The sequence below is a fragment of the Leucopleurus acutus genome, assembly GCF_964270905.1.
Source record: "Leucopleurus acutus genome assembly, chromosome: 2".
Taxonomy (NCBI): domain Eukaryota; kingdom Metazoa; phylum Chordata; class Mammalia; order Artiodactyla; family Delphinidae; genus Leucopleurus; species Leucopleurus acutus.
Genome location: NC_139143.1, coordinates 160376405 through 160399851, shown reverse-complemented (window position 1 = coordinate 160399851; position 23447 = coordinate 160376405). Strand labels below are relative to the sequence as shown.

Genomic DNA, 23447 nt, shown 5'->3' with positions numbered 1-23447 from the left:
TCATCTCAAATATTGATTCCTCTGAGAGGCCTTCCCTGATATCCTAATAAAAGTACTCAGTCCCCACATAATCACTCTCAATCCAGTTACTCTAGTTTCCTCCACCCCCAGCACATATCACAACCTACAGTAATTCCATGCATTTATGTTTATCTGTCTTCTCCTATTCCCTGCTATGTCCTTGTGATACTCTGATTAATAAGAAGAAACGTATGTATTTGTCTTCATCCCCTTTTCTGGCACAGAACTCCTAAAACTCTAGGAATTTCCTAAGTGGTCCGAGAAATAAAGGTGTCTTTTGCTAATCATAGCAAGTCCCTTTTATCCACACTTGGGTATGTTAATGAGGTGACTTCTAGAAAGCCCCTAAGGATGGGGGCCGGTTGCCAGAGGGACCAACCAGGTGACTAGAGGGTGGGAACTTTCCCCCCAACCTCTGGGGAAGGGAGAGGGGCTAGAGATTGAGTTCAATCACCAACAGCCAACGAAATAAGCAACCTTGCCTATATAATGAAGTCGCCATAAAAGCCCATAAAAGCCCAAAGGACAGGGCTTCAGAGAGCTTCTGGGCTGGTGAACGTGTGGAGGTACTGGGAAGGCAGTGTACCCAGGAAGGGCACGGAAGCTCCACACCCCTTCCCCCACACCTTCCTCTGCGCACCTCTTCCATTGGGCTGTTCCTGGATTGCATCCTTTTAATAAAAAACTGGTAATCTAGCAAGTAAACAGTTTTCCTGAGCTCTGTGAGATGCTCTAGCAGGTTAATCAAACCCATGGAAGGGATCACAGGAACCTCGAATTTAGAGCCAGTCAGAAGCACAGGTAACAATGTGGACTTTGAACTGGCAGCTGAAGTATGTGTGTGTGGGGGGGTCAGTCTTGTGGGACGGAGCCCGTATCCTGTGGGATCTGACGCTTCCTCCAGGGAGCTCGTGTCAGAACTGAGTAAAACTGCAGGAGGCCCAGCTGGCATCGCAGAATTGCTTGGTGTGTGGAAACCCAAACGTCTGCAGGGGAAGTGAAGCAGTGCTGAACAGAGTACTGAACGTAGGGAGACAGGCAGGAGGAGAGTGTTTTCCTTTCACAGCACATAAAAGAGTGCCTGCTCTGCCACAGCAGATGTTCAAACACGTTTGCTAAATGAATGAATGATCCTACGTAATAGTTCCATGTATATTTTTCTGTCTCCCCGCCAGCCTAGGTCTGTCTTGAGGCAGGGACCCTGCCTTGCTCGTGTCAGTATCCTCACCACCCAGGAGATGCCCAGTCAACAGCCAACTGTCAGAGGTGAAACACCAGTGAAAGCAGAAAGGCCCTACTCTTCAACCATGTCTTGCAAAGGCTAAAGATCTTCTCTCATATTCCTTCATTCCGGGTCCCAGGTCTGAAAGTCGAAGCACACTTGGCTTGGCACCCCTCCTGCTCCCTGGGGAAGAGACTGGAACATGTTACCTCTCACGCTTGTAGCTGGGCACTGACCAGACCGGAGAGAAGTGTGCTGGAGCAAGCAGGGTGATTAGCGCCATAGAAATTCCAAAGGCTTTTTAGAGGGGTGGTAGACAGGGAGCTGGAGAGGGCTGTGTGAGCCAGCCACTTCTCCCTGCCCTGAAAGTCCACTGCGATGCTGAGACAGAAACCAACTGCACAGATGATGGAGAGCAGGGAGCAGATACTACACATGAATATGTCCATCTTAGCTTCTTGGACCATCTTAGCTAATTCCTCTACCCAGGGGAGCTAGGAATCACACACACACACACACAATTATACACATACTTATATAATGATATTACAAATACACACACATATATACTCATATATAATACTATTATATATTTACATGTTTGTCTGTTAGCCTACTCCATTAGAACATACGCTCCATGAGGGCAGGAGGCAGGAAGTTGCTAATTTATACAGTGGTCAGGAGAGCATCTCTGAGATGACATTTGAGCAGAGACCTTGAGCAGAAGACTGATTGGCATGTTGAGGGTTAGCATGGAGGCCAGTGTGCTGGAGCAGAGTGAGTGAAGAGAACATGGCAGGAAATAACATCTGAGAGTATGTATGTATGTGGTGGGGCGGGACGAGTGGCAGGGCACATCACAGAGGACCTTGTAAGCCACTGACAAACCACTGGCTTTTCTGAAGGCTGGTTCTGAGCAGAGGAGTGACACGAACCAACTTATACTCTGAGCCTGTGTTGATAACAGTCGTTAGGGGGGCAAGGACAGAAGCAAGGGAGATCAGTTGAAAAGGAGGCTACTATAACAGTCCAGGCAAGAGACGACTGGGATGCACCGAATGTGGCGGAGAGTGGCCTGATACATCCAGAACCCCCAGCATCGTCAGCTCATTTGACCCTTAAAACAGCTTTTTTTTTTTTTTTTTTTTTTTTTGTGGTACGCGGGCCTCTCACTGCTGTGGCCTCTCCCGTTGCGGAGCACAGGCTCTGGACACGCAGGCTCAGCGGCCATGGCTCACGGGCCTAGCCGCTCCGCTGCATGTGGGATCTTCCCGGACCCGGGCACGAACCCGTGTCCCCTGCATCGGCAGGCGGACTCTCAACCACTGTGCCACGAGGGAAGCCCTAAAACAGCTTTTGAAGGAAGTATCATCATCTTTAGTTTAGAGATGAGGCAACTGAGGCCCAGAGAAGTGAAGTGACTTGCCCAGGACCACACAGCTAGGAAGGAGAGAAGTTAGTGCCCTGTCTCTGTTTTTTCCTATGCCCGTTCCTGCAGACAGACTATACCAGGGGTCTCTCTCTCCACCCAGTGGGTACAGCTGGTGGTCACTCTTCATGCAGGGCAGAGTGTCTCAGTCTGAGGATGACTAAGGAAGGTGGGGCGCATCCACAAGAGGCCAGACTGACAAACTGAGGCCCGACCATATGGATCAATGAAATAAGGGAGGGCATAGACTTGTCATCTAAATTCTTCGAGAGAAACAATTCTAGGGCCAACCAAAGAGAATTCTCTCATAGCTTTATGAGGATCTTCAGGGTCAAGAGAGATTCAGACTGTGACTTGGCCAACAGACTCCCAGTGTATTCCAAGGGAAGAGTGGAGATGCCTGGGAGACAACAGTGGCATCTGAGGCCAGTGCCGTGCGAGGCAGCCTATCAGTATGATGTCACGTACGTGTGGAATCTAAAATATGGCACAGATGAGCCCGTCTACAAAACAGAAACAGACTCACACACATAGAGATCACACTTGTGGTTGCAAGGGGAGGGGGCGGGGGAGGGAAGGACTGGGAGTTTGGGGCTAGCAGACGCCAATTATTATATATGTCAGTAGGGTTGGATAAACAACAAGGTCCTGCTGTAGAGCACAGGGAACTCTATTCAATATCCTGGGATAAACCATAATGGGAAAGATTATATTAAAAAAGAATGCCCATATGTGTGTAACTGGGTCACTCTGCTGTGCAGCAGAGACTGGCACTACATAGTAAATCAACTGCACTTCAATAAAAAAAATAATAAAGTTAAAAAAAAAAGGAAGCACTCCTAACAGAAACAGGGCTTTGGGGAAGAGAACACTAATAGTAACCCCCTCACACCTCGGGAATGATTTAGTTTCCAAAATGACCCCATATCCCTGCTTCCATTTGATCCATTTAACACGCCTGAGAAAAGAGCAGGTCAGTATCACCACCTCCACTTTGTGTGTGAGGAGCACGAAGACCTGAGAGCTGAGGTGACTTAAGTCTCAAGGCAGGGCACCAACCCTCCGCTCTGCCTCTACTTCAGAGCTCCTTACGCTGCTCCATGTGGGGCCTTGCTGGGGTTAGGGTCGGGAGGGGCATCCCAGGCTTCTCTCCCTGTCTCGGCCTTCCTGAAAACCCCCTCTGCCACTGCAGGCCTCGCTTACTGGAGTCGTCTTATTCTTTCACACCTCATCCATCCCTGGACTGGGGGAGGCCACAGTGGGTGTGGAAATGGCATTCTCCTGTCTCCCCACTGCTGCTTTTAGACCATCTTCCGACGGAAGCTCGTGTTCTTCACAGGCCAGACATGTACTGACCGTCTGCCCTTCCGGATCACTTTCATCTGTAGATCTCTGGGTTTCTGCTCTTTGTTAAATGAAGACTTTTGGGTACTTAACTCACTACCTTCTGTTCCACCCCAATTCCTGCCATAATCCTCAGAGGCAATCCATTCAACTGCTGCCTTGCTTCCAGAGACTTTCATCTCTACTATACTTCAAATGCTTACTGCCAAGGTTACTGTCTGGTTCTTGCATCTCTTGGAACAAATCCACTTAGGAATTTTAAACATCCCCCTCTCTGACCCCAACATCCCACCTTTTCAGCTCTCTTGGGACCTATGTCCCCATAACCATTATGTCACAAAGACCCTTTTAGCACATCAAACTTATAGTCTCCCCATCCTTCAGCCTTCTCTCAGCCTTGCTTCTTCCCCACCCTGCCCAGATCCAGTGTTGATGATCTAAACTCCTCTTCTTCCAGCTCCACTGAGTACCTGCTCCCCCGCTCCCCGCCCCTTCCTGCTCTGCTAGCTCAACATAAAAACTTACCTCTCAAACTGTCTTTTTTCACCCCACATCTAGGTTTCTAAGAACCACACCAGAAAACCATAGCTCTTGTAAACTGGCAAACTAGCCTCCAAGCTCCAAGCATCGCTGGACCTTCATGTTTCCTGCAAACCATCCCCTCCTCCTTGACCCATTTCCTCCTGTCTTCTTTATGGCTGGTCCAATCTCCTGGCACTCTGGAGCCCTTCCCTACTCAGCCCTCTCTCCATTCCCTCATGGCCACAGCCAATTTTCCCTCCAGTCTCAGGGAGCAAGGTGTGCCTCCTTCTGTCTTAAGACTGGTCCCTAATCCTTTCTACCACCCACAAGGCCTTACTTTCTCCTCTTTCCTATATTCTGAATTTCTTCTTCTTGGAAGGCTCAAGTTGTCTGCTGATACACATGCCCAGCGTGCACCCACTCTAGAAGACCTTCTTTTGAAGGTCACCTCCTTTTTTCTCATCAAACTCTCCTTGATATCCCCACCCACGGCAATCTGCCCTCGCCACCCTCCAGCACCACTGAAGCTGCTCTTACTAAGACCACCAGTTACTCACTAATCACCATATCCAGAAGATATTTCTCAGTCCTATTTTACCGAAGCTTTTTGGGTTGTACTCGTCTTCAAACACTCTCTGTACTCCCGGCCACCACAGTATCAAATTCTTACGTTTTTCCTCACATTTGACTACTCCTTTGTCCCCTTGGTGGGATCCTCTTCCTGCTCCCTCCTCCTGAACTTTGTTGGTCCCCAGAACTCCTCCTCTGGTCAACTGTTCTTTTCATTCTAGACATACTCCTGGGAGTTGGGGGTCATTCACCCTACAACTTCAACTTCCATCTATTTGCTGATGACTCCAAAATATTTAACTTCAGCTCAGTCTTCTTCCCTGAGGATCAGACCTGCACAGCCACTGCCTGCTGTGTATCACGTAGATGACCCACGAGCTCCCTCCCCTTCTTTCTCTTCTATGGTTGGTTCCCTCTCTCAGTGAATGGCACCGCCATCTATCCAGTCACCCCTTCTAGAAACCTGGGAGACATTCCCACTCCTTCCTCACAACCCTTGAATCTGACTCAATTTACCTCATGAAGAGTTTTCAAATCTATTCTCTCTTCTACAAACCTTCTACCACTGCCCTAATCTAGGCCTTTATCATTTCTGGTCTGGCCAGAAACCTAAGTAACCTCCTAAGCGGTCTCTCTACTCTTGTCCTGCCTCAGCTCCATCCACAACACAGTAGTCAATGATCTACTGGAAACACAAACCTGTTTAGGGCTTGCCTCTAAGTAAAAGTCTCCAGAGCTTCGCATTACCTACAAGATCAACTCCAAACTCTTTAACGTGGCATTTAAGGTCCTCTATGATACAACCCCTGACGCTTGCAGGCTTTTCCCTTTGAAGTCCCAGAATTACATTTTGTTTTTCAGCAATACCAAACTGCGTGTAGTTGCTGGTACAATCTGTGTTAGTTCTTATCCCTTTGCCCTTGTCCATACTGTACTCTCTTCCCTGGAAAGCTCTCCCCCGCCTACCACTCCTAATACATTAATATAGTCAACATTTAAAATGTCAGACACTTTCTCAAGGAAGCTTCCCCTGGATACCAAGCTTGGGTTAGGTGTTCCTTCTTGCAGCTTTCATGCAACTCAAAGTGTATCTCTTTAGCCACACTCAAGATGTTGTTTTCAAGTTACCTATTTAAGTGTTTGTCTCTCCCACAAGACTTTGAGCTCTTTAAGGACAAGAAGTGATTGATTTTTGCGTCCCCATGACAAACACAGACGGTGTTCAAATAAATGGCTCATGAATGAATGAAGGACTCCTTCCCTGTCCCTTTGGCTCTAGGTCGCTGGCTCTTAGTTTCTGTTATTCTCAAGCTAATCCCAGAGCTTCAATTGCTCCCCAGGGGCCTAGCCAGGCACAATGGTAGCCCAGATGGCAGTCCAACCTCCAGGTGCCCTCACAGGCAACAGAGTTAAGTCCTTTCTGGCCTCCCAGGGTTCAGGAAGGGAAGAAGGAAAGGATGAGAGAGGGCAGGAGAGCCAGAACTCTGAAAAGCTTACCCCTGGAGCAGAACCTGCGCACAGCCGAGGCAGTGCTCAGTGGGAGGCCACAGGATGGAAGCAAAGGCCGGTACCCAGGGTTTCGAAGATTTTGGGAGGTGCTGACAAGGTTGGTGGGATTCAAGGTGGAGTCCATTGAGTCTGAGTGTGGCTCCAAGGACCGGGCCAGACTATTTCCCAGGGCAAAGGTCTCACCTGGAAAACAGTAAAACCAGAGTTACAGCAGGGACTAGCCTGAAAGGACTGCCAGGGCGCTGGCTCCCAGGAATCTGTTTGGGTGGAGTAAGAGGCAGCAAAGCAGAGAGCCCTGGGCTGGGTCACAGGGTGCCTGTGTACCAGTCATGGCTCTGGCTCACACTAGGTGGCCTTAGTCAAGCCCAATGCCACTCTCTGGACATGGATCTCCTCAGAGACTTCCTTTTAGACTAGATGGTCTCTGAGTTTTCTTCTGGTTTGGATGTCTTAGGCTTTTTCTGACAAGGAGAACCTTAAAAAAAAAAAGAAAGCTATTCTGGGAAGAGTCTGCCCTAACACAAGATGCTAGAGCAGGGAATAGGGGTGCTGAAGAGATTCTGGGAAGAGTCTGCCCTAACACAAGATGCTAGAGCAGGGAATAGGGGTGCTGAAGAGATTCTGGGAAGAGTCTGCCCTAACACAAGATGCTAGAGCAGGGAATAGAGGTGCTGAAGAGACACATTTGCTTAGAGGAGGGCACTTCAGAAGCTGAGCCTCTTAGCCAGCAGGACACCTCAGAAATGCTTCTGGATGCCTGGCTAAAGGCCTGTCTGCAAAGGATCTGCTCCTATGCTTCCTCCCTCCTTTCATATTTGCCTTGTTTTATGGAAACATTCCAAGGAAGCTGGGGTTGTACAGTAGTGAGAGCATGGGCATGGAGCACAGAATCTGGGTTAGAATTTGACTCTGCCGCTCAGCAGACAAGGTGCTTCCCTCAGGACCTCAGTCTCCTAACCTACAGCATGGGAGGCCCCTTTCTCCCAAGGGGTTTGTGAACATCAAAAGAGAATGGCTAGGAAAGCCTTCGTAAAGGGAACCTCATCCTGACATTTCTACACCCAGGCCACGGCCCAACCCCACGCAGCAGCCCCTAATCCTTGCACTATAGAGCCTGAGGCAGACTCCCTCTCATGGTTGGGTTCCACCCATACCAAGTCAGATCCTCTGGCCACTGCCTTCTCTGCTTATGGGGGATGTCTTGGGTCCTGGACCATATCACACTGTCCTTTGTGGTTTTTCTTAGAGATTAGGTGTTTAGGTAATGCTTGGGATTCATACGGGGCCTCTGATGAACGCTAAATTCAAGGAAACTGTCTGGTATACAATAAGACCTCTTTGGCAAGATGGTTTAGGATTTTAGGACTACTTTCTAATTCTCATCTAAAATTGCTTGGTAAACCATGGGATTACAGTCAAATCTAGCATGAGACAGCTATTCATCCATATCTCAGGAAATTTAACTGATGAAGCCCCTTCCTAGAAACGGTTCTGAAAGAGAGAAGTCTCTGAGGCGCTCTAGGATACCTAAACCATATCCCACCCCATTTCTGCAGGTGAGGTTTCAGATTCCTATTTTCCAGGAGAGATGATTATAGCAATGTCCCACTTTGAGCCAAGGACAGGAATCCAATCCAGGAAACAGGATGCCTGGGTTCTACTTCTGGGCTCCTGCCTCTCACTAGGTATGTGATTCAAGGCAAGATATTTGTCTTTTCTGAGTGCTAGTTTCCTCATCTGTAAAATGGGGAAAACTCACCCTTTGTCATGCTGAGAACATCAAATGAGAAAACAGAATGGGATGGACTTTACAAAGGTGGGGAGTTGTATTTTATTCTTCATTCAGAGTTGGAGTGTAAACCGAAGTTCTCCGCAATAGCTCAAGAAAAAAATGAACTCGAGTTTCTGTATTTATCAGCACAGTAATGACCTCACCTTTCTAGTACTCATTTTACTCAGCAAAGACCTACTTCACACGAGCTAACAGATGTGAAGAATAATCATGATGACAATGCCAGGGGTTCACCAGATGCTGATGCAAAATCAGTAAGTGTCTCTTCTCTTGGCAATGCTAAGAATGGCAAAAGAAATCTGGATTCTGGTTGAGAGGTCTGAAAAGCTGGACTGGTGGCACCTGGACTAGGCAAGGTCATTAAATCTTATCCTAATGAGATGAAGAGGAAAAATGAAGCATCATGCCCAAGGCTCTGAGAGGTCCTAGTCAGCTTCAGGCTGATCAAATGAGGCCCCGGCTGCCTTCAGCAGGATGATGCCAGGGCAGAAGACTGCAGTGCTCTCCAGCTGTGCTCCACAGAGCCCTGCAGAATTCCCAGCTCCTCGCTAGAGCCTCGGCCTCATCCCAGCTTCTATCAAAACAGCTCTGGTTCTAGCTTTTATATACCAGAGTTTCATATAATCTTACCTTTGCAAAAAAGGAGTTCTACTGCTAAAACAAAACAAACTTTGAAACCACTGGCCCAGGGATCAGAAGTTGGGGCTGGAACACTTGAGTTCTATTACTGGCATGATGATTAGTCAATGATCACCACCTTTTTTCTGGGATTCAGCTTGTGCATCTATAAAATGGAGATGAAATCCCTTAACCTCACAGGATCAACTTGAATTAAATTCACCAGTGAATGCTGGAGACATGAGAACAATCAGCATGAGAGGGAGCTCGTTCATTCATTCAACAATCATTTGTTGAGCACCCTTTGTGTGCCAGCCACTGTGCTAGGCATGGGGTATGCAGAGGTAAACACAGACAAGGACCTTGCCCTTACACAGCCATTTTCAGTGAGAAGCAGATCTTCTGAGTATCACATTGCAAGGCTGACCTTAAAAACTAGAGTTCCCAGTGGAGGATGACCAGAACGGTGGTGAGAGGCCTAGAATTCATGGCAAAGGAGAAAGAGGATGGGCATATACAGGCTGGAGAAAAGTCAGAGGAGACAGAGACACCAAGGGCAGTCATGGGTAGAGAAGAGGGCTGGAGGTAGATTTGTTTTTTGGAAGGCAGAGAGTAGAGCAGGGGTAGGAGTTATAAGAAGGTAGATTTCAGCTCAAAAAGCAAGGCATTTGGTAATCAAAAGTATCGAACAATAAAACTGATTGCCAGAGGTGACTGTGAGCAACATATCATTAGGGGTATTTAAGCAGAAGTCAGATGAACACAACTGTCTGCTGGGCTAGATACTAGATCATCTCTAGAGCCATTTCTGCTTCTGAGATTCAAGGACTCTACACTCAGAAGCATGCTTTCCCCTTCATGGGGGTAAACTGAATGATCAAAAAACAACTACAGTTGTGGATCTAAGAAACTTCTTACACCAACATAGGACTCAGAGGCTAGCACAGTTCTTACGCATGCTTAAGACAGACTTAAGTCTGTCCCATGTTAAAAAAATATCCTTCTCTGAACCACGTGTCCCACATCCTCTACTAAGTATCCTTTCATTCAACAAATACTATTAAATACTTACTATGTGACAGTTAGGGTGATGGATACTGAGAATGGTGAAAAAGATAGATTTCACCCTTCCCCTCATGGAATATTTAATTTAGTGGGGAGGATGACAAAATACAAGCTCATAAAAAACAGAAACTGTTGTAAATATTCCTAAGAAAGGAATAGGGAATTAAGGCAGAAAATAACAGGGGGACCTTTTTAGATGAGGAGACCCTGAGATGCCTCCCTGACAACTTGACAAGTTGTGCTCTGAAGAAGAGTCCAAGTGGAGGTGTGCCAGACAGTGTGCTTGGTTTTAGGGTTCAATGGAGGCCCTAAATGAATCCCAAAGCATTAGCTAAACAGTTGATTTCTAAGAAAAACTACAAAGGATAAGAATGTGGGTCCAGGACTCAGGATACTCCCCACATGCAGAGAATTTTATGCGTCTGGGTAGATCACGGGAAAGGATCTGCTGTAGGTTCCCTGGTGCAATGGTGAGGGGCTGCTGCCTGGTCACATACAGAAAGACCCTGAGGTCTTTCTGAGCTTGGAATATTCAGGGAAATGGGGAAAAACAATGTAGCTAAAATGTGGGGAACAAAGAGATGAATTTGGAGAGGTAGGCAGGGGCCAGATCATGCAGGACACTGCAAACCAAAGTAAGACATCTGGATTTTATTAAAAGTGCATTAGAGGGACTTCCCTGGTGGTCCAGTGGTTAAGACTCTGCCTTCCAATGCAGGGAAAGCAGGTTCGATCCCTGGTTGGGGAACTAAGATCCCACATGCCGCAGGGCAACTAAGCCCACGCGCCTCAACCACTGAGCCCGTGCACTCTGGAGCCCACGTGCCACAACTGGAGAGAAGCCAGCGTGCCACAACGAAGAGCCCGCGCGCTGCAGTGAAAGACCCCGCATGCCACAGCAAAGATCCCGCATGCCGCAACTAAGACCCGATGCAGCCACATAAATAATAAAAGTGCACTAGAACACCACTAAGGAGTTTTAAGTGAGGGAGTGCCATAATCTCATTTATGCTTTAAGAAGACCATTTGGGCTATGAAGTAGATAATGGACCAGAGAGGAACAAGAGAGGTAGTGAGGGGACCAGATAGGCCAGAAAGGATCTCTCAGGCCAAGAGAGGGAGGATGATGGTGAAGGCAGTAGAGATGATAAGATATCCATGGATTCAAGATACATTCTGGATTTCCGCTGCTAGCCAAGGATCAGACACACCCTACTGCTTCAAACAACTAAAAGAAAAGACAAAATATATAAAATAAGTTTTCAGACACTGGGCATTAGATAGTGCAGGATAGAGACGCCTGAAAGAGGGGAAACAAATGAGATGAGCCCTAGGCTTGCTCCCAGCTTACGGTGTGGACAGCTTCCTGGCTACAGTGCAGGGAGGGGAAGATCAGACAGTGCCCGGTGATCTCCCTGAGTTGAGGAGTTGGAGCTGAGAGTCCAGGTAGAACGTGGCAGCTAGAGTTCCTAGGCCAGAGTACTGGAGAGGTGATTATAACTGTATTTCATATGTTCAAGAAGGTAAAGCAAAGACTGAGCAGGTTAAGCAGACACTGAAGATATAAAAAGACCCATACTGAACTTCTAAAAATGAAAATACGTTTGAGATGAAAAATACATGGGGTGGATTAACAGTAGATGAGACACTGCCAAAGAAAAGATCAGCTAACTTAACCATATTTGTAGAATTTACCCAAAGTAAAACACAGAAAAAGGGCTAAAAAATATTTTAAAAGCATCAGTAAACTGTGGGAAAGTTTCAGGAGGATTAATATATGTCTAGTTGGAGTCCCCAAAGGAGATGTGACAAAATATGTATGAAGAGCGAATGGCAGAAATTTTTTCAAATTTGATGTAAATGACAAACCCTCATATCCAAGAAGCTCAGTTAACCCCAAGCACAAGAGGCATGAAGTAAACCTCACCAAAGTACAGCATAATCAGATTGCTTAAAACCAATGATAAACAGAAAGCCTAAAAAGCATCCAGAGGGAAAAGACGAATGAATACAAGAGACCAAAGATATGAATGACAGAAGACTTCTCATCAGAGACAACGCTAACCAGAAGACACTAGAGCCACGTCTTTAGCACGCTGAACAACAAAAAAGTCAACCCGGAATTCTAAACTCAACACAGGTGCCTTTCAAAAACAAAGACAAGGGTTTCCCTGGTGGCGCAGTGGTTGAGAGACCGCCTGCCGATGCAGCGGACACGGGTTCGTGCCCCGGTCACATGCCGCGGAGCGGCTGGACCCGTGAGCCATGGCCGCTGAGCCTGTGCATCCGGAGCCTGTGCTCCACAACGGGAGAGGCCACAGCAGTGAGAGGCCCGCGTACCGCAAAAAAAAAAAAAAAAAAAAAAAAAAAAAAAAACAAAGACAAAAAAGACCTTTTTCAAAGCAACAAAAGCTGGAAGAACTCAACTACAGTAGACATGACTATGAGAAATGTTACAGAAAGCCCTTTAGGCAGAGAGAAGATGATGGTATGAAATGGCTCTACACTAAAGAATGAAGAGTAGCAGAAATGGTAACTATAAAAGGGTAAATATAAAACAATTTTTTCTTATTTGAAAAAAATCTTTAAAAGGTAAAGACCTGTTTAAAGTAAAATAGTCACAATGTAAAGTGGGATTTATAAAATACGTAGAAGTAAATGGATAATAACAATAGCATAACGGCCAGGAGGTGAGAAGCATACTGTTTTAAGGTTCTTATACTATATGTAAAGGGAGATGGTTATTACTTTAAAGTAGATGGTGATACGTTAAAACAAATGTATAATACAAACTAAAGCAGCCACTAAAATAACAAAACAAAGAATTATAGCTGACAAGCCAACAAAAGAAATAGAATAGAATCATTAAAAAACTGGATTAATCCACAGGAAGGCAGAAAAAAGGAAAAAGGGAACATAAAACAGATGGAACAAATCTCTCCACCCACAGCTCTTGCCTTTGTTCTTTGAGTTGCTGAAAGTATAGATCTGGGCTAGCTGGTACTTTCTTTAGATAATTACACTAATGGTTCTTTTGGTATGAAAGGCAAGGTCTGAGCATTGTGTAGAAGGGGAAAGTTGAGACAAAAGCAAACAAAATTATTTTGCACCATAAATTAATTTGGAGTTGCCTGCTGATAGCTTGGAAGGGAGGAGGTATGGGATGGAGGGAACGGAGAAATCAGAGGGCAAAGGGAATCCTCCAAATCTAGAATGGGTCGCAGAAAATGGCAATAGGCGGAGGCCTAAGGTGAAAGAGGCCAGTAAGATATTTGCTGTAGCATCTGATAAACACTAAAACAGAAATGTTAAATTGCTTCCTTTCCTTTGTGGTAAGTATCCTTCTTTCTACCCACGACTTCAGTACAAGTCTAGCACACCTAACAGACTTGTGTTGGTTTTTCCTTAGGGAAATGAAGGATGAGGAGCTGGATCAAACTGCTGGGGCAAAAAGCACTGCAGGAGAGACCATCAACTACAGGAACTGACAGGGGAAAAAGGGATTAAGAACCGACTCAGAAGCAGGAATTCTGAGCTAGAAGTATGCACTACTACGAGGAAAATGTAACCTCATCCTGGGTTATGTGGGATGGGCTGGGGGGGGGGGTGTCATTTAATTTTATTTAGATTTGGATATCAAAGGAAAGGACAATCCCCAAATCTAGGAGGCCTTGCAGAATTCAAAAACCTCCAACTGGTCCCGCGGCCTACCTCTTGCTCTACTCCAACTATTCTCCCACACAGTAAGTACCTTGAGTGAGCTTTTGAAAACACATATCTGATTGTGTTATTTCCATAACACAGTCATGGCTTTAAATACTTCAATGGGTCCTCACTGCTCAATGACATAAAGTCTGTAACCTGGTCAATTAGACCTTTTCTGCCGGGGCCTTTGCTACCACTCCAGCCTCACTGCTCACATTCTTCTTTTCTACACTGTATTTCTGAAACAAGTCAGGTTTCCTCTTGTCCCTCACAGTCTCACACGCTCAGTCAACAAGAACATTCTTCATCATCCCCTCTTCCATCTCTTTGGGTCTGTGGCACCTTTACCTCATTATCCTACTCTTTCAGGTCCAAGTGTATATATCATTTCTTCTGGAAGGTCTTCCCTGACACACCGGGTTTGAACTCTTGAACTCTGAACTTGTTCCATTAAAGCACTCATCACCATGAATTAATTTGTTTGCTTATTTGTTCATATTCTTTACCAGGCTGTAAACTCTGTGGGTGTAACGACCTTGACTCCTAGTTTACAATGGAACCCTCTATACCTAAATCAGAGCTGTCAATAAATACTGGGTTGACTGACTGACTGAATAATGGAATCACTACAGTTTCAATTAATTATAAACATTTGAGTGTTCTTAAAACTCTGACAGTTCTATGAGGAAACCTTGTGTGGGAATGAAGGCGCATCCTAAGAAATTATGAGTTCTTATCTGGCTTTTATTCTGTGATTTTGGGGGTTTCGTCAGGAGAACAACTTTATAACCAGCTTAGAAGACCTGGATGGAACTGGAAAGACAGGCACGAGGAACTCACTGTCATGGGACAAATGAACTACTTCCTGCAGCAGAGAGGAACCAGCAGGCCCAGAGGTGAATGCTAGGTGGATTTCAACTACAGCTAACATTAATAGTCACTGGGATCAGCTAAATTAATACAATCTCCTGTTTAATACCATTAGTTTTTAGAGGACCAGAAAGAGCTCCTTCTCACTTAATCTTTATAGGCCTTGTACTTGATACAGCCACGTGTGTAGTTCTTAAGAAGGGACTCTGAGCTGCCATTGCCTCCCTGAGGGATCCTTCCCTGACCTCTTCTTTCACCATACTCCCAGCTCGTCACTCCTGGCTGGGCCAGAGTGCCTTTGGTTCCATGCTCTTACCACATACGTGTTTACCTGCATCTCCTCTCTGAGCTGGGAACTCTTTGAGAGCAGGGATTGAGTCTGTTTTCTCTCTCTGTCTCCCCAGAGCCCAGTATAGGATCTAGCACAGAGTAAGTATTTGATAAATGTTTGATGATCTGAACCAAAACAACTGGCCTGAATTCTTCAAAATGCCAATGTCATATCATGGCAGGTAGATAAAAAAGGCTGGAAAACTGCTCTAGATAAAAGAAAACTAAAGAGGTAGGATAACTAAATGCAGTGGATTACCCTTCACTGGCTCTTGGATTAGGAAAAAAAAAAAAAAAGCTACAAAGGACATTACTGGGACAACTGGGGAAATCTGAATATGGACTATATATATCACCTAGTAGATTTTATTAATGTTAAACTTCTCGAGAATGATAATAGTATTGTGTTCCTTGTTCTTCGGAGATACATACAAAAGTGTTTAAGGATCAAGTCTCTCATCTGCACTTAACTCTCAAATGGTTCAGTAAACAAAAAATATACAGAAACGCATACATGTATATATACTTAGAGAAACAGATAAAGTAAATACTGCAAAAAGCTAAGTGGCAAATCTAGGTGAAGTGTACATGGCTGCTCACTGTACTACTGTACAACTTTTCTATAAGTTTGAAATTTTTCAAAATAAAACACTGGAGGAAAAAACTAAGTCTCAGCTTAGGTAAGGAAGCCTAATGGGATGTACACTTGGTGACTATTTGCTATATTGGAAATGTGTAGTCAGTTACCCTATTCAGAAATGGGTAGGGTAGTGTGGAGACACGGCTGTAGGGAAGAAAGAGGGGGCTGGTAAGCTCCTGGATAAGAGAGGTGGTATCTTCATATGTGGAACGAGCAGAAGCGTGTAGCCAGGCAGAAGGGTGGGAGTAATAAACACCAGATCCAAAGGGCAAAGCAAAAGAAAGCCCTTATGCACATCAAGCTCTTTGGCAGAGGTCTGAGTAACTAAGCGGAAAACTGTAGGAAATGAAAAATGATCAGAGGTGGAGCAAAGGGTCAGTAAGGCAGGGAGGGAGGGAGGTAGGCAGGCAGAAAAGATAAGCGAGGGAGCACAGAAGAGTTAGAAATCTAGGCAAAGGTCTAGTTTGTCTGGGCAGAGTTAAAACATCTCAGGGAAGCAAACAGAAACTAGGGTGAGAGCAGCCAAGCTGCTGAGCACCCACTATGAGAAACAGAGGTTAGAGATCATAGGAGAGCACAGACAGCTGGCTGAATCTGTCTGAAAAAGAGGGAAGGGAAGGGGGGCAGCCAATGCGGAAGGTGATAACCCTGGTCTTTGTCTCTTCTTAGCTGGTGAGGCAAGAAGGTAGAGTGGCTAAAGCCTGCTTCCTCTTGTCTGGTAGTTGAATCAGAGAGATGCAAACTGGAACAGAATTCCCAGGAAAGGTCATACGCCCCAATCCCAAACTATCATCACGACTGCAGGCCCATGATGTACACCCCTACCAGCCTCTGCATGCTGCTACCAGTGCGTTTCTCTTGGTTGTTAGCGGTGTTAATTGCATTTAAGAATTCTGGGGCTTCCCTGGTGGTGCAGTGGTTAAGAATCCGCCTGCCAACTCAGGGGACACAGGTTCGAGCCCTGGTCCGGGAAGATCCCACATGCTGCGGAGCAACAAAGCCCATGCGCCACAACTACTGAGCCTGCGCTGTAGAGCCCGCAAGCCCCAACTACTGAGCCCGCATGCCATAACTACTGAAGCCCACGTGCCTAGAGCCAGTGCTCCACAACAAGAGAAGCCACCGCAATGAGAAGCCCGCGCACTGCAACGAACAGTAGCTCCCGCTTACCACAACTAGAGAAAGCCTGTGCGCAGCAACGAAGACCCAACGCAGCCAAAAATAAAATAAATAAATAAATTATTAAAAAAAAAAAAAAAGAAAAAGAAAGGCTTAAAAAAAAAAAGAATTCTGAGTTCCTATTTCTTTGAGAAATCTCTCTTTAGACTAGCAGCTACACTCACGGACATGCTACCCTCTCTCGTGTATCCATTCTTCCAGAATCTCAGGTAGGGCTAATTTTAATTATTGAAGTGCAGCTCAGAGTTCCTGAATGCCAGCAGCAGGGGATATGTAACAACCTGCCTTTGTGTGCACCAACTCCACCGTGCCCAGCCCAGACTCCCAGGGCAATATCCTAACTACAAGTAAGAATGCCCTTTTCTGTTCTCAGAGAGTGTGACGCTGAAAGAAAGCAATCTAGAGTAGGTCAGATGAGAAGTTCCCTCTGAAGAAAAGGGTCAGTGAAAGGGTCACAGATATGTCTGCAAGGACCAGATGGTGGGGACCCCAGAAGGAGCGTCTGAAATTCAGGCATCTTTCTGCCCTGTCTGCAAGTCATATAAGCAATTCTCCTTTGGGTGCAGCAGTACAGATAGAGGCGATGGATGGGGGGTGACGGGTGAGCAGTCACTTCCCCAGCACATTCTTCCACAAGTGGCACTTTTATCAGGAGTGATTCTGACAATGATGAAAAGACAACAGGGAAGACAGTGTGGGAACCACCTTTTGGAGTTCCGCTCCCCCATCACCAGGCAGCACAGCCCCAGCGCTGACAGCACTGCCTCTCTATTCCTCTGGCCAGGACAAGGTCCACAGGACTCCTTTAAAGAGCCTTTCCTCCCTCTCCCATAATGACCTACCTTGCTACGTTTAAGGCCAAGCTTCCCTTCCCTCCCTGTCGTTCTGTGTCCTGTGCTCCAGATTAGAGATGCTGAGTTCCATTCACTCAAACCTCTCTCAGAAGTGCTTAGTCACTGATCCGGCCACGTGGCATCCGCTTTCCCGTTGTGGGTCTGGTATGTTAACTAAGAAAGTTATTTTCCAGCCTAGTTAGAAACAGCAGGAACTTGAATTGACTTGCTCGACTGGCGGCGCTGGAGGAGTTATGGCCGTGTGCCAAAGGAAAGAGTGGATGGCCAATCACCGGGAGCAAATTTCTCAATCTGCAGCCTGAGACTAAACCTTCCCGCTGGCGAGGGAGTTCTATGTTAGGCCTTTGCTGCCAGACTCACACGGGGAGATGTCCTGTGACTTCGCGGTGGCTCCACATGCAGATTCGGGAGAATCATGAACCACCATTGTTTTAGGGATAAAAATCCAGAGGAAAGAGGGTTAATCCTAAAGATAGCAGACAAGATCCTGAAGAGACAGTACAGATGAGAGGAGACCAAAAAGTGCCAGACACAGCAAAGTTAAGGGACAGAAAACCAGATCTTGGGGTAGTAGGTGCCAGGCTAGCAGGTCTGAGGGCTGGCCCTGGGCCCTCGCTGCTGCTGCTACAGCTACTTCCCTGACCCCCTTTCTTAGCCCAGACCCCGTCCCAGCTCCTACCTGGTAGGTACCTGTCGTGGCTGTGGCTGTACTCTGTGCTGGTGAGTGACAAGTGAGTCTGTGTAAAGGGCTGGTTGCCAAACAGATTGTCACTGCGAAGGTTGTGGCAGAGTTTCTCCAGGAAGCGGAGGACGTAGGTGATGCTGTTGACGGCTGGGAGGTTGAGGGTGTGCTGCTCACGGTCAAACACGGCTGTGGAGTTAAGCGAACAGGGCTGAGCCGTCAGTTCCTCAGCTCAGCAGCGCAGGCAGGGCAGGAGGAGTCCAGCCCACTGCTTGCCTCAGGCTTCCCTGGTTACACAGAGGCAATCGGTATCCTCCCTCCTTCCCCTCCCCTCCCTCCCTTGAGGGTTTGATTTTTGCCTCCAACTCCAGGGCTTGCAATGATGGGAGTGGCCAGGGCAGGTCTGTTGCACCTGGGGCTCTGGAATGATTTTACTTAGCCTGTGAAACAACTGTGAACATAATTCTATCTGCTCCATCAGTTGGCTGGGCCTCCCCCAGGAAATCTGTTCATTTGGGGTTCCATTTCCATAAGAATTGCCCAAGAACAGAGAAGCTGGGCCGAAGAGGAGAATACAGCTATTGCCAGCAGTGGCTGAGGCGCACAATCTGATCTGGATAAGGGCAACTAGAATTTCGGCAACATTTGGAACTATTCCATGCCTGATTTTCTTTTAAAGTCCCCACCTATTTCTATTCAAAATGTATCTGTATAATCCTTAACAAGCAAAAGGCCTCTACATCTGTCTCTGAGGGCAGGAAGGAAATGGGGAGATAGGTCATTCTCAGGAACGAATTTTGGGGCAGAGGAAGAACCCTAGAGAAGGTGTGGGTGAGAGCTGCTAAAGAAAAGTGGTAAAGAAAGCCGGGTCCCTGTAGACTGCTGCACAGAAGCAAAGGAGAGGCCAGGCAGAGGCCTCGGCCTCAGAAGGAAAGGGAGGCTTGATTTCCCATGCAGTTTTCAGCCTTTTATAGCAAATTCCTTCCCTGCCTGCCCCCATCCTCCATGCAGCCAATTACTCCCTCGTCCGGGCTCCCACACCACCCTGCATGCATTTCTCACATATTATATAACACCTCCCACAGTTAGCTGTGAGCTAGTCTTTCTTTTCCATCAGGGCAGAGCCTGAACATGTCATCTTCTTTTCTTCCCTTCCCCTGGCCAGTGTCTGGCAATAACCTCTAACACAGAGTAAGGACTCAATGAATGTCTGCTAAAAGGTGGTATTTATGGGGTCTTCCATGTCAGCTGGGTTTCCTGAGGCTGGATACTGCAACTAGTTAGAGGGCAGGGGCAGGAGATTACGGAGTAGTGTACAATTAAGACCGAAAGGCTGGGGCTTCCCTGGTGGCGCAGTGGTTAAGAATCTGCCTGCCAATTAAGAATCTGCCTGCCTATCTCACTCTCTCACGGGTGAGAGCCCTGGTCCAGGAAGATCCCACATGCCGCGCAGCAACTAAGCCTGAGAGCCACAGCTACTGAAGCCCGCATGCCTAGAGCCCGCGCTCCGCAACAAGAGAAGCCACCGCAGTGAGAAGCCCGTGCACCGCAATGAAGAGTAGCCCCCGCTCGCTGCAACTAGAGAAAGCCCACATGCAGCAATGAAGACCCAACGCAGCCAAAAATAAATAAATAAAATAAATAAATTTATTAAAAAAAATAAAGATTGAAAGGCTCTAGATCAAGTCTTCACAGGTTTGGTGGGTAAGAACGGGGTTTTGGACTTAGGAAAACTGAAACAGAGCAGGGCACAGCAGAAAAAGTGATTATTCTCAGTGAAAAAAAAAACAAACCAAAAAACCATACTCTGTGCAACTGACTCAAACTCTCATAGCAGGAAAGAGAGGGATGATTCTTCCCACTCTGCCCTGAGATTCAATTCCCCTGTATCAGGGCTGGCTTAGGACTGGGAAGCTAAGGAGTCAAAAGAATGAGTGAAGAGTTCTGTGGTTCCCTGAAGCCAGCTAGGAGGCTATGGCAGTCTGGAGAAACTCTACTGTTTCCACAATACAGCCTCCTCTGGATTTTTTCTTGTGATCATCTTTAAAGCAACGCAGCCACATATTTTCTGTATGGGAGAGGCTAGGCAAGGAGACAGAGTCTGCGTGGGTATTCTACTTGGCAGCGATATGCAGAAGACCTGGAGGGGCTCTGGGAGTGGAAAATGAGGACTCTCTGAGAAATGGAATACTTTCGTATTTCTCCAGAGCCTCCAGGTGTGAAGTAGAAACCAGGATGCCTTGCTAGAAATTAGCCAGTTGAAAAGGCCCGCTCCTCTGACTAGGAGCCATACCAGCCCAGGGGCGCTTACCTGAGATAACTGCACCACCGTGACCCTGTTTGAGGAAGCCGAAGACGGTTTTCTGGTGATAAGCACAGTCGATGCAAGCCTGCACAGCCTGCTGCAACACCACGGAGGCTTGGGCTGGCCCAAAATGGTCAGGGAGCTGCTGGACCTTCTTCTTATCTAAGTGGGGGCCTGTGCTGCCATTCTTGTTCAAGTAAATACAAACTGCAGGAGACAAAGAATCAAAGCAGCTTATAGAGTATCCAGGGTAGAGAAGTCAGACAACAGTGCTCTCCTCGTCTTTCATACCCTGGCTCTGGTCTCTACAGGATTCCCAGCTGCTAAGCTGTGAAACACCGTGGGAGGGGGTAGAGGGTGGCTGTACCCAGTTGCTGCCAGCCCAAACTGCATGACCAAAGCTCTGGGAACGCAGCCTGCTGGGAGAACAGCCCAGACCAGCCAAGGCACAGAACTTGCACTTTGTCTTCTGAACGCTGAAAAGAAGATCTAAGCAACTTTCCAGATGTATGTACTTTCACTTTCGGTCCTTGGTTGCCTTATCTATTCTTGGTACCTCTTACATGCTCTGTGTATGGAGCTGGGGGCGCTGGCAATATTAGTGCTTGTGTGTGTTTGGCTTTGGACTTAGAGTGGTCAATCCAGCAGTCACTTGCCTTGCCTTCCGTTCTGGGCCTTAGAGTCCCTTTGTTATCTTCTACATCAACACTCAGGCTCAAAGAAAGTAGTGAAAATAGGAGAAAACTGGAATAAAGAAAAACATGCAAAGGACCTGAGGGTCCCACTTATGTATTTCTCTGTTTCAGTACTTTCTCCTGTCAAGACAGCTGGGCACTCTCCTAATTGCAACCTCCCACCTGCCACTGTGCTAGGGCAGAGGCAGGGCGAGCACGGAAGAAAGAGGCAGTCCTACCCAGACTTGCTTCTTGGTCTCCAGAGAGGACCCGCAGCTGCCTGGCCAGCTACGGCATTCCTTCTGCTGACCTGACTTCTAGGCTTCCACTTGAGTAGGGGGTACTCTGCTTCTTCACACTGTCCTGGCTCACTAACTGAAGGGCAGGAGGGCAAAAAGTCTCTTTTGTTATTAAAGGCAAAAAGGTTAAGAGCAGCAGCTGTGTGGGCTGTGGACGGACTGCTGTCCTCTTTGGGCCTTAGGCTTGCCATCCACAAAATGGAGGGGCTGAGCCAGATGCTGCCTGAGGATTCTTCCACCGTCGTCATTCTAAATCTAAGGGGAAGCAAGATGGAGAGAAGAAAACAAAAAGAGAGAGGCAGGATGTGGAAGGTGACGGCTGAAAAAGAAAGAAAGGAAAAAAGAGAAAAGGGTAAACAAGATGCATTGAAATATATATTTAACTCTTTTTTCTCTTAAAACCCACTACAATGAGCCAGATAACAAGAAAGGAGACAACTTAAAATTCTGGAAGCCGGAAAGCAGAGTGACAAAGTAGCAACTGACTCAGCAGACCCAAGAATGCTGAATCCTTAACCAAGAGTGGGGAATGATGAGAGCCAAGCTGCTCCGTCTTTATAATTCACACAAGGCCCAAGAATGGGCAGGGGCCACTGCAGGTCGGTGTGAAGGTAGACTTAATAAAAGAAGAATCGGCTGAAGCCTGTTAAGAAATGGTTAGAATTTCCATGTCATAATGTGACTCTTTCATGGAAAACAAAACAAATAAAAATGAGGAACTCAAAGAGAAAAGAGTAATGAAAATAAGTGAAAACATTATGTCTGTGAAAAGACACTTATTAAAATGTTCATAGCAGGTTAGTCATAATAGCCCCAAACTAGAACCAACCCAAATGTCCATCAACAAGAGAACAGATATACAAATTGTGGTATATTTATTTACTGGAATACCACTTGGCATTAAAAAAGAATGAACTATTGACGAATGCTTCTCAAAACATTATTTTGAGTGAAAGAAACCAAATACAAAATAGTACACACAATCTGATTCCATTTATACATGAATTTCAGGAACAGTAAAATCTAACCTATGGTGACAGAAATCAGAATAAAGGCGAGAGTGAAGGCTGACCGTAAGGAAGCATGAGGCAACGTCCAGCGTGGTGGAAATGACTCTTGTCTTGACTGGGGCTGTGGCTACATGGCTGCTTACATTAATTAAAACTCAACAAATTGTATATTAAGATATGTACATTTCACTGTATGTAAATTTTACTTAATTAAAGCACATAAAAAGGAAAAAATATAACCAGTTCAGTGATGATTTAAAAAAAAATTCTATATGGATTAAAAGGGTGAAATACAAAAGCCAAAGGATAAAACCTTCCAAAGACTGTGGTTCCCAGATTCTTTGACATTCCTTCCACTGATCTCTGTGATACCTGACCAATAAACTATGGTGGAAATGACACTGTGCCAGTTTCTGGACCCAGGCCTTAAGAAACTGGCAGTTTCCACTTCTTCTTTCTTAGGACGTTCACTCTTGGAACCCAACTGGCAATATGTGAGGAGGCAAAGCCACATGTGGCGAGGTCCATATGGAGAGAAACCAACAGCCAGAGCCAACCTGTCAGCTCTGTGGTGGAAGTGGATCCTCCAGTCGGGGTCAAGCCACCACTGCTGACACTGCAGGGAAGAGAGACCAGCTGTCACCACCCAGCACTGCCCACATTGTTGTTTTAAGCCATGAAGTTTCGTAGTGGTTTGTTATGTAGCAAAAGATTACTGGAACAGAATGTGGTATCAGATATAGGGTGCTACAGTAACAAAAGTCCAACACACATGACATTGGCTTTGGGACTTGGAAGCAGAAAGAA

General features: G+C 46.4%; 1 protein-coding gene across 7 annotated transcripts in view; it reads right to left on the bottom strand.

Annotated features, from left to right (window-relative positions):
- The window catches only part of SCMH1 (Scm polycomb group protein homolog 1), a 190583-nt gene that overhangs the window by 2764 nt on the left and 164372 nt on the right, over positions 1-23447 (bottom strand). For 6 of the 7 annotated variants that reach the window (XM_082860565.1, XM_082860567.1, XM_082860566.1 and 3 more), the window contains 3 exons: positions 20664-20864; positions 18350-18541; positions 6606-6800 (listed from right to left, as the gene is read on the bottom strand). In XM_082860565.1, coding sequence (XP_082716691.1) covers positions 6606-6800; positions 18350-18541; positions 20664-20864 — 588 coding nt within the window. The remainder of the gene's footprint in view (positions 1-6605; positions 6801-18349; positions 18542-20663; positions 20865-23447) is intronic. The other variant, XM_082860568.1, reaches the window with a different exon arrangement.